The sequence below is a fragment of the Patiria miniata genome, unplaced genomic scaffold, assembly GCF_015706575.1.
Source record: "Patiria miniata isolate m_02_andy unplaced genomic scaffold, ASM1570657v1 HiC_scaffold_19, whole genome shotgun sequence".
NCBI classification, from domain to species: domain Eukaryota; kingdom Metazoa; phylum Echinodermata; class Asteroidea; order Valvatida; family Asterinidae; genus Patiria; species Patiria miniata.
Window position 1 is genome coordinate 2,936,766 of NW_024037057.1, and position 17,667 is coordinate 2,954,432.

At 39.8% G+C, this 17,667-nt stretch overlaps 1 protein-coding gene across 1 annotated transcript in view; it reads right to left on the bottom strand.

Moving 5' to 3' along the window:
* Window positions 1-313: 313 nt before the first annotated feature.
* The window catches only part of LOC119725327 (nuclear pore membrane glycoprotein 210-like), a 42,178-nt gene continuing 24,824 nt past the window's right edge, over window positions 314-17,667 (bottom strand). Inside the window, 8 exon segments of the mRNA XM_038196718.1 lie at window positions 314-448; window positions 842-970; window positions 2,506-2,607; window positions 7,538-7,639; window positions 9,175-9,278; window positions 10,239-10,431; window positions 15,300-15,399; window positions 17,536-17,656. Coding sequence (XP_038052646.1) covers window positions 317-448; window positions 842-970; window positions 2,506-2,607; window positions 7,538-7,639; window positions 9,175-9,278; window positions 10,239-10,431; window positions 15,300-15,399; window positions 17,536-17,656 — 983 coding nt within the window. The 3' untranslated portion in view covers window positions 314-316.

The window sequence follows — 17,667 nt, forward strand, 5'->3', positions numbered from 1 at the left end:
CGGTCACCCCCAACTGTACTTTCTTTGTCGGTGAGGAGGTACTTGTTAATGGAGCAGATATTCGTAAGATCCTTGGTTTTTCCTTCTTTTGATTCAGCGTTTTTGTACGGCGGCTGCCATCTGGAATTTTTGCCCAGCTGCACTCCACATGCACTTGAGCATTGTAATCAGCAACACAAGAACACTGTTCATGGGTCACTCGAGAACGGAGTTTCGAATACGCCCAAAGTGGTGGGATCAAACTATCACAGTCATACAAAAATGCAGCAAACATGTACGCTGTATGATGAAAAAAAAAGTAGTCTCGAAAACCAGCCTACCTTATGGTGATGATGTCAGAGCCAGTCTTGGGTTCCAGATTCATCAGAGGGAAGTAGGAGACCGAGAGCGGCTGACCGGTGGAGTCTAGCACCTGGACTGCCGCTGTGATGTCATGATCAACTTGGACCTATCGGGAGAGACGTGTCATGTTGAATTGCAAGAACTTGGATTTTACATCAGTTGTGATTGGTTAAGAGTATGCACCAAAATATTCTCTTCACAAATACATAAATCTAGCTTTGGAGTCTAGCACCTGGACTGCCGCTGTGATATCATGATCAACTTGGACCTATCGGGAAAGATGTGTCATGTTGAATTGCAAGAACTTGGATTTTACATCACTTGTGATTGGCTGAGAGCATGCACCTAAATATTCTCTTCACAAATACGCAAATCTAGCTTTGGTATATTGTTATCATTCATCAATTATTGTAAAAATTTAACTTTTAATCTCTATGGATTTTAAATTTAAAAACAAAATCATTAAAACAATTGAAAACATTTATAAAATTGCCCCTACCTTGTCCACAACTTTGAGCTCAATGGTGTGGACCCCGGCTATGTGGATCTCCGCTGAGGCATGCTGGGAAGTCTTCAAGCAAAGGTCAAAGGCCGTCAGGGTCAAAGTGCCGTCATGCATGGGCGCCACCTGTAAACAAAACAGGATTGAAAGGAATAGGTTGAAGATGCATTTCCCGTGCTATTTTCACGTTTCACCTCGAAATATAGATTTCGTTTCGGTTTGCGGTAACACCATGTGGTAATAACTACTGCTTAGAAGATATTAGTTCTGAAAAGAACTTTCTCCTGACGATGACTAGAGCAGGCTAGTCGAAACGTTGAGACTAAAGACAAGTTCGTTTAGAACTTACAGCAGGACTGTTCTTATCAGAACAATTGATAATAAGCAGGACAAGTTCTTTTCAGAACTAATATCTTCTAAGCAGTAGTTATTACCACATGGTGTTACCGCAAACCGAAACGATACCGATACCCCGCCATGCAAAGCCTCAAATCTTATAGAAATATAGATTTGTTTACTCAATTGCTATTTTCGTAGCAATAATAAAGAGTTCTTCACTTTTTCGCGTGAAAAAAAAAATGCACTGATGTTTGGTTATTGAACTATTTCTTCACAAAATTGTCATAATTAGTGGACAGACAATAATTCGGTTCTCGCAGAGCGGGTCCAATTGTGTACAAAATGAAAGCCTTTTTCATTTATAATATACAAACTTCTCTGCTAGAAGAAAAAAAACCTGTTTTGTTTAAGAGCAAGGGACTAGCATTTTTAACAACCAAGTACTGACTAATACATGTACTTTGAAGTTTGTATGTCTCTGCTTCTTGGGTGTGGGACTTTTGAAAAAATGAATTTCAACATTGTTCATGCAAATTGATACTTCCTGCATAATATCAATAATGGGCTTTCCAACATAGGCACATAACATTGGCCCGGAATAAAGTACATGAAACATATGAAGTTTCCAGTTTTGAATAATTTCTATGTACACTCTTCCGTATATCAATCTTTGCATGCATCAAAGTAAAAAATATATATTCTTGGAAAACCACAAATGCAGAGTGTTTTGTTAAAAAAAGTAAAGTCATTTGCAAGAAAATTTGACTAAAATTGCATGTTCTTTAATATTAATTCTTTAATAAGCTTGGATGGTTACCTTTGAGATCATTCGTGACCTACTAAGGCAAAATGAGGAATGTCCCCCAAAACCTTGTTTTGAGTAATCGACGCCTGAAGTCGGATATACTAGAAAAACAATGTGAAAATCGTTTTGACTGTTCTGTATTTTTGAGTAGCCAAGGTATCCAAGGTTCACACTATGCATTTTTGTTGTAAAAAAACACCCTCAAAAGTGGGAAAACTGAAGAACTTTTTTTCACTGCTGTTGGCAGCACAATGCATGTCTTTTTTCAAAGTCGTTTTTCTCGAAATGAGGTTAGCGAAACTTGGCAGGACACTGTTGAAGTTCCTGCGTCATTATCTTTGGAATAAATTAAGTTTAAGCAATAAATTTGGTATCATTGGAAAGCCAGTGATTTGCGCTTTAACATGGTGTACATAACGTGAAAAGTCAATGGTTGGGGTTATTCCTCATTATGCTATGGCAAGTCACATTTTAACTCCTCAGTGAGGTGGCGGGAAAGTTAAAGGGATGCTCTCACCTCAATCTTTTTCCTCTTGTCGTCGTAGTTGATTTCTGCAATGCCTGGCATGCTGGGTTTGATCAGGAAATGGCCCGAGCCTCCTTGCAGCATGAAGTGCACCTTTAAGGACCAAGCAAAGAATATGAACCAAATAAAGATTACTCAATTTTGATATTAGGGACGTCAATATTCATACTGTCTTTTTGTATTGTTTTCTTTTCCTTTTTTGACACCAAAATGTATGGGTATCACTAAACAATATACACGTTGTATGTCTGTAAATGTGTTAATGAAAATAAACAAACAAATAAACAAACAAATATTAACCACAACCCCTTGGATATCTTTACTAGAATCTGCCAAAATCCACCAATTATGTCACGCCAAAAATGTAGGAGTTGGTGACTGCTCAATATGGAGATATCCTGAATCCATCAAAATCCTACAGTACCGCTAGGCTTACAATCGTCCATCCATCAAAGTTCACCAGTTTTCAATATGGAGGCATCCTGAATCCATCAAAATCCTGCAGTTACGCTAGGCTTACAATCCTCATTCCATCAAAATATGGAGGCATCCTGAATCCATCAAAATCCTGTAGTACTGCTAGGCTTACAATCCTCAGTCCATCTAAATTCTTCAGTTTTATATATGGAGGTATCCTGAATCCGCCAAAATTCTCCAAAACAGGGGTATGGATTTGGATGGATTCAGGGAAGTTGGGGTTAAAAAGTTACAACTTTCACATTTAAATACATTGTAGTGTCGGCATTTCTCATTGAAAAGATGACGTATCAAAGTATTTGCAGTAAAAAATTCATCAGAGTAAGCAGCAGCCAATTTCACAAAACTGGGCATACACGTAGCTTATGCCATGTGTAGGATTCACGCAACAAATTTGTTGCAGGGCTTTCGTGAAATGTGTCATTACTGAAATGTTATGCAATGTGAATATCAAAATGTTGCGCGATGTGAATGTTGTACAACTTGTGCAATAAAATGCAGCGTAAAGTGGAGTTATGCGATAGCGCAAAGTTTCGTTCAAAGCGGCTGCAGGTCATGAGTCCCGGTCAAGGAAGCCTGTAAGTACATTTTCTGACTAACTCACTAGTAAAGTTCTTACAACATGCAATTTCTTACAACATGCAATTTCATCCAGAGTTAATGAGCTGTTGATTGGCGGATCGATAAAGGTAAGAAATTCATTGCGACTATTGAGAGTATCACAAATAAATCCAGACTCAATTTTATTTTCCCCCGAACAAATATAGGAAAGAATGTTGCAACCTGACGCCATTTTTTCCTTCATATCATCTCAAGAAAGGTCAGTCATTGCAAAAATGCTCAAAAGACATGATTCCGATTTTGTTAGGAAATACTTGGAAAATGTTCGTTGAAGTGGCGTCCGTATACTGCATTCTTTCCCAAATATAAATTCTGTCATTTCAGTGTGTTTTAATAATCAAATCCTCATTTTCAATTAACAAATTTTACTTTTCCTTTGCGACTCATGGCTCTTAATAAATTTTCCTTTTTAAAGATAGAGACCCATCTATTTTCTAGCAATTCGGTGAATGAATGATACGCTCAATGACTGCAATCTTAGCTGCTGGCCCCCAGCGTTCAGTGCCTATGCCATACGTGTGGAGCTGCCTAATCAATCAAACTAAATCCGTAGATTAATTTGGATTTATTCCAAGTCCTGCACCAGAAAGCATGAAATATGAATGGCTTTTTAATACTTGTGATTTCACAGCTGCATTTTGGTGTCTAGTTCACAAGAAGAAGTAGGGTAGTCTCTTGGATTCGTTGGCCCATTTTCGTGGAGCTCAGAACAGAAATTCATTAGGCACTGGGAAAGTCATACAGGCGTGAACCAGAACGTACATGGGGTACTATGTACCGTCCACGGGGCTCTCGAAAGTGGTCAAACCGCGCCCTGCCCTACCTTGTGCAGGCGCGGAGCCATTACTTCGAAACTACAATTTACCATGAAAAGATAAATTGTAGTGCCAAATAGTGATCTGGTACACGGTACCCTCTGGAGACATGTGCACAACAGGGAACAAAAGATTGTGTACGTCTCCACAGGGCAATTTCTATAGGTTAATACATCTCCACAAGGTTATCACGAAATAGATATATATGGATTTTACTCAAAAACTAGGAATTTCCAAGGCATGTTGATCAGTCGCAAATTGAAGTATTTTATGTAAGGGATATTAAGCCCGAATTTGAGCCCAGGAAATTAATTCTGGTTAAAATAGTGCATTTTGAAAGTACACTTTTAAACTCGAAAACTTTAGTACAAGAAAACAAAGAAATGACTCCACAAGGATACAAATGCCAGAATGTCAGTAGTAGAAAATAACCTTGTAAGGGCAAGGGTTAATAAATAAATTCATAAATACCAGAAGACAATTTACCCATTCCTATTGGTCGAGAGCAAGTCACGTGGCTGGTTTTAAACGGTTGATAAAACACTGACTTGTTTTAAACACTTTGTTCCTGCACAACTGCATTCTGCGCCACATCACGTAATACGCGCTGTGCGTGCACCACCTTCCATAAAAGGAGATGTTTAGCACTACGCGCGTGAGGCAGATATCATAGACATGGCAAGAGGGGCGTTTCACGAAACATGAGGTAAACTTGTTGAACAAATGTTCGGCCGGTTTAAACAAGCACGTTTAAAACCGGCTAGGGCCTGCAGGGCCCAATTTCATAGAGCTGCTTAAGCACAAAACTTGCTTAAGCACGAAAAAACATTGCTTAGTAAAATTAGGTTACCTGCCAAAACTCCATGTGATGTACATTGCTTGTGACTGGTATTTAGCTGTTGTTTACTTAGCATAACAATCGCATGGAGTTTTAGCCGGTAACATGATTTTATTAAGCAAGACGTTTTTGTGCTTAAGCAAATTTTGTGCTTAAGCAGCTCTATGAAATTGGCCCCTTGTCGCGGATAATGGCTCAAGCCGAATATCAGCGTCCAGGCCCCTGGCCGGTTTTAAACGTGTTTTAAATGTTGGTCAATTCACCACAGGCCAACTTGAGGAAACGTCAAAGACTACAATGTCAAAATCTGGAATACCTCATTCGCTGATGATCATGATGTCAGGCTCTTTACGGGCCATTTGCGTGATAGATGATGGCAAGGCCCAGCCAACCATTCAATAAGTTATGGACCATTACCCAAGCGAAGAGGCTAGGGCTAGCATGGTATCAGGTGCAGATAGTCAGTGACCATTTCCCCAAGGGCTATGACTTACGGCTAGCCAGAATAACGTAAGGCACAGATTAACCCAATGTAGCCATTTACAGAAATGTCTAATGGCTAATGGCTGGCCAGTCATGGACAATTACCCAAGGGCTACGGCTAGCACTAGGCAGCTATCAGATACAGGTATTAAAGTTATTAGCCATTTATGAAATAGTTAAGGCTTTGGCTAGCCAGTCAGGTATGTTACAGACCTGTACCACAGGGCTAAGGCTAGGGCCAGCCATCAGGTGATTTATGGCCAGTTAGCCAACAGCTAGGGCTCAGCTGTTTCAACAACCCAACCTTGTTGATAAGTGAGGTTTCTACATCGAAATGCCATGCTATAAGTGTGCTGGTACTTTATCATCCTAATAATGCTGATAACCAAACCCCCGATTTCTACACCACTCGTTCAATTGAGCCCAAGTTTCAAAATAGCAAACGTCAATGCTACAAATTTGGGCAGGTATTGAATCATCTTTCAACTTAACCTTTTCCCAACAGGAAAATGAATTTAAAAACGGGGAAAAAAGTCCATGGACAGGATTTCAAAATAACAAACTTCAATGCTACAAATTAGGGCAGGTATTGAATCATCTTTCAAAGTTAACCTTGTCCAACAGGAAAATAAATTTTAAAACAGGGAAAAAGTCCATGGACAGGATTCAAACCACTTTCAACATGTACCTCCTTAATATGAATCCTTCCCTCTGTCACAAGTTGGCCATTTTTGTCGAGTTCCCTGAATGTATTTCATTAATTGTTAACTGTTGAGTGGGATGTCGCCAGACTATTTGTGCAGGCACAATGCAGCCTTATTTTACTGTCATTTCTTTTTAAAATCTGGCTAAACATTAGGGAGCGTTTAATTACAAATTTGAAAGTATTCATTGAAGCAGACTGGAATTAATTAGTAATTAAGTTGCTTTCATTTCTCTACACAAGTTCCAGAAATCAAGATTTTACCTCACTCTCAATCCAATATGGCCGATTCGTGAATAAAGCCCATACCATACGACCAGTTCGACTAATTTTTCTTGTTTTGTTTGTGCCCACAATGTTACATTTACACAATACTGCTGGTGTGTGGCTTTGGTCTGCGGGTAAAGCTGCAGGTTGTGGGTTCGAATCCAGCCTGGGATCATGGTGCGTGTGCCCTTGAGCAAGGCACTTTGTCACTCATTGGTTCTCTCCACCCAGGAGTAAATTGGTACCTGTGAGGGCAGAGATGGTTATTGTGATTGAATTAGCTTGCTTGCGCCTAACAGGCAGCATCGAGCTGTATACTCCCCAGGGAGCTGAGAAGGTATTGGAATGTTTCATTGGCCCAATGATCAGGGGTAGTAATAATGTAAAGCGCTTTGATATTAGTTAAAAGCGCTATATAACAACCCGTTATTATTATTATTATACGTGTAATGGTACCATTAGGGAGACACAGTATCGTAATTTCTTCGCACGATGGGAGACATCGGTCATTAGGGAGACATTTTCATATCTCCCTAATGTCACAGCCCCCCTTTAGAGGCAAAACTGTGCTGTCGCAATTAGGTTATATTTGTTGCTCGTGGTCTAATTAGTAAACATACCGAAATTCGTGGGAAAAGGACAAGGGAATATTGGGTTAGGGCACATCTAAGTTTGAAAAATTTTGTGCACAAGTCTATGGGGATGTCTCCCAAATGTCCAATCCAGGGTAATAGTTATTATTATTATTATTATAGTCAGCCAAGCCATAAGTCGTGGGCCATTACCCAACGAGTCATTCACCGGATGATGTGTACCTACCCTGTTGGACGGATGGTTGAATATGGCGATTTGTTGCGGGTCGATGGTAGCCTCCTTGACAAGGTTCAGGTCCAGCGAGGCGCTCAGTGGGTTGAGTTTCAACTGTTGCAAAATAAGAGGAAAGTTAAGTCTATACTAGCGGAAAAGTTAAAGGAATGTACAACATTTGCTTTTGCTGCAATTTTCAGAAATAAATGGATTTGGAGGATTAGTATGTTATAGCAAATATTGTTACACTGACTTTTTGTTCACGTTTTAGGTTCGTAGATGCTGGAAAAACCAAGAAAACCAATCGTATTCTTGTAGTTGGGTGCCCTGACCCCACTTAAGATGAAACGGAGCAATTTATAGACTTTGGGGAATTGAGAGATCAGATAATCAGTCTAGCAGGCTTGTACCCCTGAACAGGTGTGTAATCAATTGCAAAGAAATGCAGACGAAATAAATATGAAGAATTAGGAGCACTTTTTGAAAAAGAGCCAGTTTTCTCCAATGCTGGTCAGACGACCAGCGCTGAAAAAATACATTTTTTTCTTGAAAATGTCGGCACACCAGGAGCCTTAACTTTACAGGATGATTTAGGCTGTCATTCCCTAACAATCTAATAAGGTATTTCGTGATAATTTGATCTTCCCTTTAAGAGCCCACTTCAGACTGAAGCGCAGGAATGGAAAGCAATTAAGGAAAAAAAGTTACTGCTGGAACGAAACAATTCCACATCCATGGGCGGAAAACCACACAGAGTTATGTAGATTGATGAGAAAGGTTAACAAGGCTACATGTACAACACCATACTCTCTTGCATTGACTGGTCAGAATGCAGATTTATTGCACGGTATTTTGAAGGGAAAAAAAATGTACCTCAGACTTTGGATACATGGGGCGTTAACTAGGCCTGGGCGAGTAGTGGATTTTCCTACTCGGGTACTCGCACAGAAATTACTCACGATTAGTCGAGTACTCACAAGTAGTTTACCAAATTCTCATAAAAAAAACAGAAAAGAATGGCATAAACACATACATGTAGCGCTATATTAAATTGCTTAGAGCGCTAACTCATGTACATGTACAAAGTGATGCCTGCTGGGCGCATCCATGTTTGTACACAAACCTATGGGAACTAGAAATTGTGTACGTATTTTGTACGTCTATTTGCATATCTGTGTTTGTATCCCGTACCAGTGCATCGTCATCAAAGCCGATACGCCCAAAACTGAAACGCACGATCAGCAAATGAGCATTTCATTTTGCTCTACGAAAACGGTGCAACGCATACGCGTATCTGCTGCAGATGATTAACCGTGACTTTTTTCGTTAAAACCATCATGACGCGCTTAAGTTGTTTGCGTACGTTCTACTTGTGCGTTGCATTTAGAGTACACTTTTAAAATTCAATCCATCTATTTTGATTGTGTTCTACAAACACGCACATAAATTCAAAATGTCTGCGCCCAGGACGGCTTCAAAGCGTCTCCGCACGTAAGAATGAGGAGTAAGCGCTGTAATAATTTAATATAGCTCTTTGCATAAACATTACTAAGGAAGTTACTACGAATAAAAAAGCATGAAAGACACCACATTCTCCAGCACATTCTCCAGCACTGAGATATCTTTACTATACAAAATTTCAAACTTACTGGCTGGATGTTGTATTTCTTGAAGAGGGCAGCATCGTAACTTGAAGAAGAGGCGGTGACAGTCACTGTGCCGAATTTCTCACTCATTTTGCACACTTCCCAGGCTGAGTTACAAAAGCAATAAAGGAATCAGCAAGTCAGCGTCGCCATTGTAGTAGGCAAAGACATTTTAAGAGCTCAGTGAGTAACCCTTAAAATGTATTTTTCAAGTCTTATACAGTGTGTCTTTAAAAAAAATGCAAACAAAATACAACGGAATGCGGACATAGAATGTGTAACCAACACAGATAATATAGGTATGGTTTGAAAGATACGCCTTTCCACTTTAAAATGAGACATCAAACGTCCAAATCTGATAATTTTTGACTTAGTTATGTGTAATTTCACAAGAGAGGTCAAATTGACCATGGGAGTGGGACCAAGTTTTTAAATGCAGTGATAATCGATTTTGGATGTGCAAGTGTTGAATTGCGGATAAACTGTCGTTGATTACATCCATTCTCCCTCAACATGTCCTCCCTCTCGCTCGATACACAGGCGACATCGTCTCTCATGCAAAAAATGTTTAGTACGTAAACATGTTTACAAACTGATAGCAAGAAAGTGTTTGAAATTGTGTTCACTCGCTAAACACATTTTTGTTGTAGGCCAGTCAATTATCCACAGAGGCAATTAGGTCACCTTTGTCCCAAAGCCTAAAATTGAAAACTTGGTCCCGTGGTCAATTTGACCTCTCTTGGGCAATTACACATAACTCTGTCAAACATTATCAGATTTGGACGTTTGATGTCTCATTTTTAAGTGGAAAGGCATATCTTTCGAACATACCTATATTATCTATGTTGGTTACACATTCTACGTCTGCCATTCCGTTATATTTTGTTTGCATATTTTTTTGAGACACACTGCACATCCATCATCTAGCAACGGTCAAGGAGACTACAGACTAGGAGTTTTGGATCATTTTTTTCTGAATCATTAATTAGCTATTATGGTTAATTGGATCTGTCACGGACATTAAACTGCCTTTCATTACACTGAAATTGCCCATTTAATTGACACACCTTTCAGAATCTTGGATCCCCTTATCTCGCCGTCCACGTCCGAGTACATGGTCAGGGGGTTCCGGAAGGTGGCCAGGGTGGTGTCAGAGCTGGCCCAGGAGACTACAGTCGAGGAGAAGTTGTGGAAGAAGTTGCCGTGGCTGTCCACGGCCCGCACCATGATGTCAAGGTCCGCACTGTTCAAAACCGGAAGCTGGGACACACAAAGAACAGTAAATTGAGCATTGGGGAGCAGATTTCTAGTTGAGTCTAATGTTGTGCAAACCGAACATGAAACCGACACTGACCCGGATGGGTCGGTTTTTCCATCATTTCAGTTGGGTCGGTTTGGTTTCAGTTTTGCATTTGTGATTTTCAGGTTGGGTCTGGTCGGTTAAGCCATTTTGGACCGACCTGAAAAAACCGACCCGGGTCAGGTCGGTTTGTCCATAATTTCAGTCGGGTCGGGTCGGTTTCAGTTTTGTGTTTGCAATTTTCGGGCCAGGTTGGATCGATTCGATTAAGCCATTTTTGGAAAAACCTGAAGTAAACCAAAATAAACGGAAACAGAATGGATATTCACATGGTGCACTATTTAGTGCAGAGACACTGCGCGTGGTGCGACTACAAATGGTGTGCGGTACGTTTCAATCGGTATATAACATAATAGGCCCACCAGTAGGTTAAGTTGTTGCGTGCCGCACGGCATGATTCAGTTATTGAAAGCCCAGATTTTTTATGCAAAGCAGATCAGTTCAGGCGCAAAAGCGGACACATTTGCCGAAGCTACGTATTTGGGGTTTTTCGGGTCAAGTCGTTTTCCTTGAATTGTTGTCGGGGTCAGGCCAGGTGGGTTTTAGGTAGTCCAGTTCGGTTTTGGTTTGGATTCTGTTTATAAAATAAATGTCTCGAGTCGGTTTGGCGTCATCAACCCGACCCGATGCACATCACTAGTTTAGTCCTCACAAGTCAATCAAAAATCCTCACAAGTTCTTACAAATTGGGAATGTCTTTTGTGGAGAATTTTCAAAGTGAAAACCAGGCTTCATGGAAAAAAAAAACAGATTCATGTTGATGACGCTTGCAAAATTCAAATTACACCATAATGCTACATGGATTGAGCTCACTGTACACACTTTTATCTTGCTGTATGGACTTACCAATGAGGTAGTATTATTGTGCAAACCTTTATGAACAATGTATATAGCAACAAAGTGAACTATACTAATTCATCTATTCCACATTATACAACACCTGAATAAATCCCAGTCATTTGATTGGTGGATCGTTGATCACATGTCATTGAATTATTCGTACCATACTGTGCAGCGCACAGTGCAATGGAACTTCTATTGCACTGTGAATAGAACTTCCATTGCATGGTGTCGCTGCTGCTGGTGGTGGCGCTGTTTTAAATCGAGATAAATTGAATATGATTGTTCTTAACCTGTCAAACAGTTTGCATTAATATAGATATGATGAACTTGTCGCACTTTTAAACAGTTTTTAACCTGAATAAATTGGCTATTAAAAGTCAACCAATCAGATGACAAGGATTTATTCAGGTGTGATGTAAAACAAATAATGAATGTTTCACGTTCGTGCAATGGAAAGAAAAATTTCATTCGCCTCGTGGAATGGAACATTTCATCTGTCACCTCATGAAATTATTCTTACCATTGCACTCACAAACATTCATTATTTGTACACAAACGCTAATTGTTTCAGAATATGTCAAACTACAGTCCAACTTAATAAGCACCGTCGATATCAGAATGTTCAATAATCAATACATTGGAAATCCAATATCGAGAATATTCGATATATCGATTATCCCATGTATTTAAGTTAAAGCCCATAAAGATGACACTTTGATTATTAAAAAAAAAAAAAAGGTCCCAATTTTCGACGGTTTTCTCTGGAGCATATTGCTCAAACTCGTTAAAGCAAATCTTAGCACTGAGAGTTTGTTTAGAATGGGTGGTTTCTTTTGAGGTTTTACGTTGGGGAGACCGCAAATTCCAATGCTGCGAATTCCAATATATTTCGATATGGTTAAAAAATTGTTGTCGGAGATATCAATATCAAAGTAATATCGAATAATCGGTAATATCGATTTATCGACGGTGCTTAGTCCAACTGCAAGTTTCTAACAAGCTCTTGGGAAACAAATGTAAAAGGATAATTTTAATACACACACATTTTCTCAATTATTTGCTGTGAGCTATTAGTAAATAATAGTGAGGTGTCATGCAAACATTCAATAGTCATTTTCCCACGGTAATTGCGAAGCCAAATCCAGATGATTTACAATGATTTGGAACTTGAGCTTCCAAGAAAAAGTTCCAGCTAACTAGGAAAGAAACAGTTACCGAAGAAACCACCTTTTTAATGTCTAGACAGAATCACCCAATTTGAGTCTCATTGTTTTGACTCAAAGCAAACTCTAATATTTCTCTTTCATTTTTCATCGACAAAGTAAAGTATGGACAACAGTATTACATTTTATAAGCACATTTGATGTCCAAAGGTTTTAGTGTTGAGAAGCATTTTGGGCATTAACCCTAATGTACCTGAATCCATCAAAATCCACCCCCCTGTTTCAGGGGATTTCGGCGGATTCAGGATACCTCCATATTGAAAAAGTCGGGGGATTTTGATGGATTCAGGATTGGAAGCCTAGCGGTACTGCAGGATTTTGATGGATTCAGGATACCTCCATATTGAGCAGTTAGGGGACTTTGATGGATTCAGGATCTCAACAGATTTACTCCCAGCTAACTGGTGGATTCTGATGGACTCACTGACCACCAAATTTTTTGGGCATGGCAAAATTGATGGATTTTGGCGGATTCAGGATACTTTCTAGTAATTATACACAAAGGGTTAGGGTTAAAAGATGGAGCGACAGTAACTCTGGTGACTTCAAACTCATTTTTTGGGCTTGGGTCTTAATTCTTGCATAATTTTAAAGAATCTGCTGGGAATGTAGTTTTTGTTACTTTGTTTTATCATCTGATGAAATAATGTTATGCTAAAAATCTGAAGAAAAAAATAAGAATGATTGAGCTCAGAAGAGTGGTTTCATGCTCAACGATGAATTATTTGAAACTTTGATGAAAAAGAGAAGGAATGCTTATGGAGCCTTGCAGGTTTTGGCGTCATTGAAAAATGCTGCTTAAAAAAAGCTTAGGAAAGGCAATGTTCAGAATTCAATTATTAACCCTAACTCCCTATGCCTTTTGCTAGGATGGAGCCTCAATCCTGCAAAATCCTCCAACTGGCCTCATGGGAAAAAAGCATATAGCCTCAATCCTGCAAATTCCTCCATTCTTCTTTGAATATGGTCCATGGAGGGGTGTCCACTGCCTGAATCCTGCAAATTCCTGCGGCAGTTACTGGCAATATGTTGAGGCTTGGCCAGTGACATCCTGGAGCAGTACGGAGGATTTCAAGCATAATCCAGGCCTATATTTATGCATGGCCGAGCAAAAACAACACAAGGTCCAGCCCAAGACCTTGACAAAGTGCATCCTACGAAAGCAGTAACGCACTTTTGCCATGTAACCTCAATCCTCCAAATTCCTCCAATTTGGCAAAGAGGATTTTGAAGGATTTAGGGCGGTTAGGGTTAACACTGGCATTTTCCCTCAGATGACCATCCAGTGGGATACATTTGAGAGAGATGGGCAAGTAAATGGAAAAGCAGAAAGCTTCAATTAACCTAAGCTTCAGACTTAAAAACTTTCATGTCACGTGGAACAGGGACAGGAAAAAAGCGAACCCCAAATTTAGAATGGCCTGTATGTAAAGTCAATGAGGCTTGGCTGCACTCATGAATCAGTTTGATACTGACGGCAGATTTTGTGAACTGACAATATCCGTTTTTCACAGTTTGTGGCATATGATTAGGTCTTCCATGAATTTAAAAAAACATTTATTGTCAGTAACGGCAAGAATTTTTTAGCTACATGTATTCATGGCGGGAAAAAATACTTTTACTTTCCTTATGTTAAGCATAAGCGCAAAGATTTGTTTTTTTTTAATTTTATATGTTTTTCAGAGGTGATATCACAAAATAATCAAACCTTTATTTCTCCTTGTTGCTTTGTGGAGACAAGCTGGAAAAACCATGGCAAAAAAAAACTTACAAAGGAAAATAATAAAATTTTGTATTAGGGCAATTCCGTAAATTCGGACGTACATGTCAGACGCTTTAATGAGCTGCTCTTGGAAAAGTGAATGCGATACATCACTAACAATGTAGTAGAAACCTATTATAGACAAAACTAAGGTACCGGTACCACCCCCTTAACATCTTTACGTTGGATTTTACAGAATTGCCCATTAGATAAAGTCTGCTTTTAGTTCAAACATTAGCAAGGCAGATCTTCGGGACAAACAGCATGCGCGTACTGTTTTAGTTCGTTCGCGAAGTACGCACAACTTCCTGAATGTGCAAAAGCTATTAGCCACAGCGTCTTCGTGTGAGCATCATGCGTTGTCAGCTCGCGAATACGTTCAAATTCAACTTGCGATGGTCTCCGAGACTAATCCCGCCTCCAATAACTTTGGATACATTCGAAATACGCAGTGAATGGATCGGGAACCAGTCCAGGTCACCCCAAACTCTCCTTTTCTGGTCGTTGATGGGGTACTTGCGCACATTTTATTAATTAAACAGAAATATGATAATATGTAACGATTGAGAACATCAATATGTAAAGATTAGTCTTATTTCACTTAATTTAACCTAGTTGCAAAGAAAATTGCTGGAAGCAGCATTCAAACCTTGAACTTGTTTAACCAGAGCAAACCGGTTCAATCCGGTTGTGAACTTGCTTTAGTGCACACAAATCCTTTGTGTTATTACCAGTCCAAACTGGTTTGATCCAGTTTAAACTCGCTATTATGTACTTCACTCTTCTGTGAGACCAATCCAAACTGGTATGGACCAGTTTTCAGTAGTTTATTCAAGTTCAGAGTGCCTGGGCAGAGCTCTTAAAGTCATTAGCTTGTTACCCGCCCAGACTGGTTTGATGCAGTTGCGACCAGCTCCAACCGGTTCCGTCCAGTTCTTACCTGATTATTGGAGTCCAGCGTGATTGGGCAGGGCTCTTCTAGCTGTGGCTGGTTGATGACTGGAATGAGCTGCAACCTCACCGGCGACGTACACAGGAACCTGAATGCAAATAAGACAAAGCATGGTTTTCATTGGGGCTGTTCCTTTCAGTAAGCCCCCCCCTTTTTTTTGTCATTCCTTGTTTAACACATAAGCCCTAAACTACGTTAATTGCAAGGAGTGATATAAAAAAGCATTTCAACAAATGAAACATGACAAATAAAACTGAAACTTCTACACTTTTTGCTTTTTTAGTTTTAAGCATTTCATTGCCAAATATCTCAATAATAGGTCTCTCTCAAATGCGTCATTTCCTACAGACCAGCCACGTGCATCGGTAATATGAGCATCAACTTGCACAACTCGCATAGGCTGCATCGTATTTTGAACACTTTTCGAGCAACAAACATTGTAGAACATTTTCAGCACTGCCCAACGCGTGTTTGATGGCGTAAAATACGCAGTTGCAGTTCTCCTACATAGATTGTTGTCTTTGAGAGACACCAATAAAAACAAATTTAGAAACAAGTCAGGTGTGTTTACAAACACAAATGCCCCGCAACCGTGACTGTTTCCATGACATAACACCACTCTAACATCAACTTACATGTACCTTGGTCAAATGGAACGTTCATTGACAGCATTAGTGTCTTCTGTAGGTTTTATATGAATTGATCCCTAATCCCTATGATCTCAGAATAAATACAAGATTTCTATTGTTTTAGCCACTGTGACCTTGACCCTTGACCTTTCGACCCCCAATGCGATAGGCTTCTTAGGATTGCCAAGGACAATCCACAAACCAAATTTGAAATTCATATGTAAAGTATATCTCAAGTTATCACGCTGACAAAATTTCTTTTGTTTTTGCCACTGTGACCTTAACCCTTGACCTTTTGGCCCCAAATGCAAAAGGCTTCTTAGGATTGCCAAGGACAATCCACAAACCAAATTTGAAGTTCATATGTAAAGTATTTCTCAAGTTATCGCGCTGACAAAATTTCTATTGTTTCAGCCACTGTGACCTTGACCTTTCGGCCCCAAATGCAATAGGCTTCTAAGGATTACCAAGAACAATATACATACCAAATTTGAAGTTCATATGTAAAGTATTTCTCAAGTAAACGCGCTGACAAAATTTCTTTTGTTCTAGTCACTGTGACCTTGACCCTTGACCTTTTGGCCCCAAATGCAAAAGGCTTCTTAGAATTGCCAAGGACAATCCACAAACCAAATTTGAAGTTCATATGTAAAGTATTTCTCAAGTTATCGCGCTGACAAAATTTCTATTGTTTCAGCCACTGTGACCTTGACCCTTGACCTTTTGGCCCCAAATGCAAAAGGCTTCTTAGAATTGCCAAGGACGATCCACAAACCAAATTTGAAGTTCATATGCAAAGTATTTCTCAAGTTATCGCGCTGACAAAATTTCTATTGTTTCAGCCACTGTGACCTTGACCCTTGACCTTTCGGCCCCAAATGCAAAAGGCTTCTTAGGATTACCAAGGACAATCCACAAACCAAATGTGAAGTTCATATGTAAAGTATTTCTCAAGTTATCGCGCTGACAAGATTTGTCCGGACACACACACCCACACACACACCTACTTGTTTCACATGACTAGTGTGGACTTTCCATTGCTTTCGTGTAGTTAAGAAAAACCAGTGAAAAAACTCATTTTTCTCAAACTGTGAAAACTCTTTCAACCCAATTTTTTTTCTATGATTCCCTTTAGTGTTTCTCTTCATTCTGCTACGGATAAACCTAACCCAAAAATGCCTCTAAACCTGTTTTCCAGAAATGGGGAAACACTGTGTGGATGTGGGGTAAGTCCACACAACGTCGGTGCTACCTACATTATGTGGACGTCTTTTGTTCGGAAGTCCACACTGCGTATGTAAGACAAACTCACCCACCCACACACACACACACCCACACACCCACCCACCCACCCACGGAAGGACAAGGCGGAAACAGTATGCCCCTTCGGCTTCGCCACGGGGCATAAAAAATGTAGTTCGACATTCAAATACTCCTTTCTTTTCCCTAGCCTTTTTATGCATTAGTCCAAAGTTTACTCCAGTACAGAATGTTTCAATATTTCAATCTGTCTAAGAGGGTGTTCTAGTGGATAGAAACATGGAATTATAGTTCTCCGACAATAAATCAGAATCAGAGTTTTTGAGGAAACTTACTTGATTGTGGCTCTTGATATAGCAGGCTGCCTGTTCTTGGCCGTGGGGCTGTTGCCCACGGTGACTGTAAACGTCTGCTCTCCAAGCAGAAGGCACACGACGTTGAAGACGTGATTGTTTTCTGCAACACAC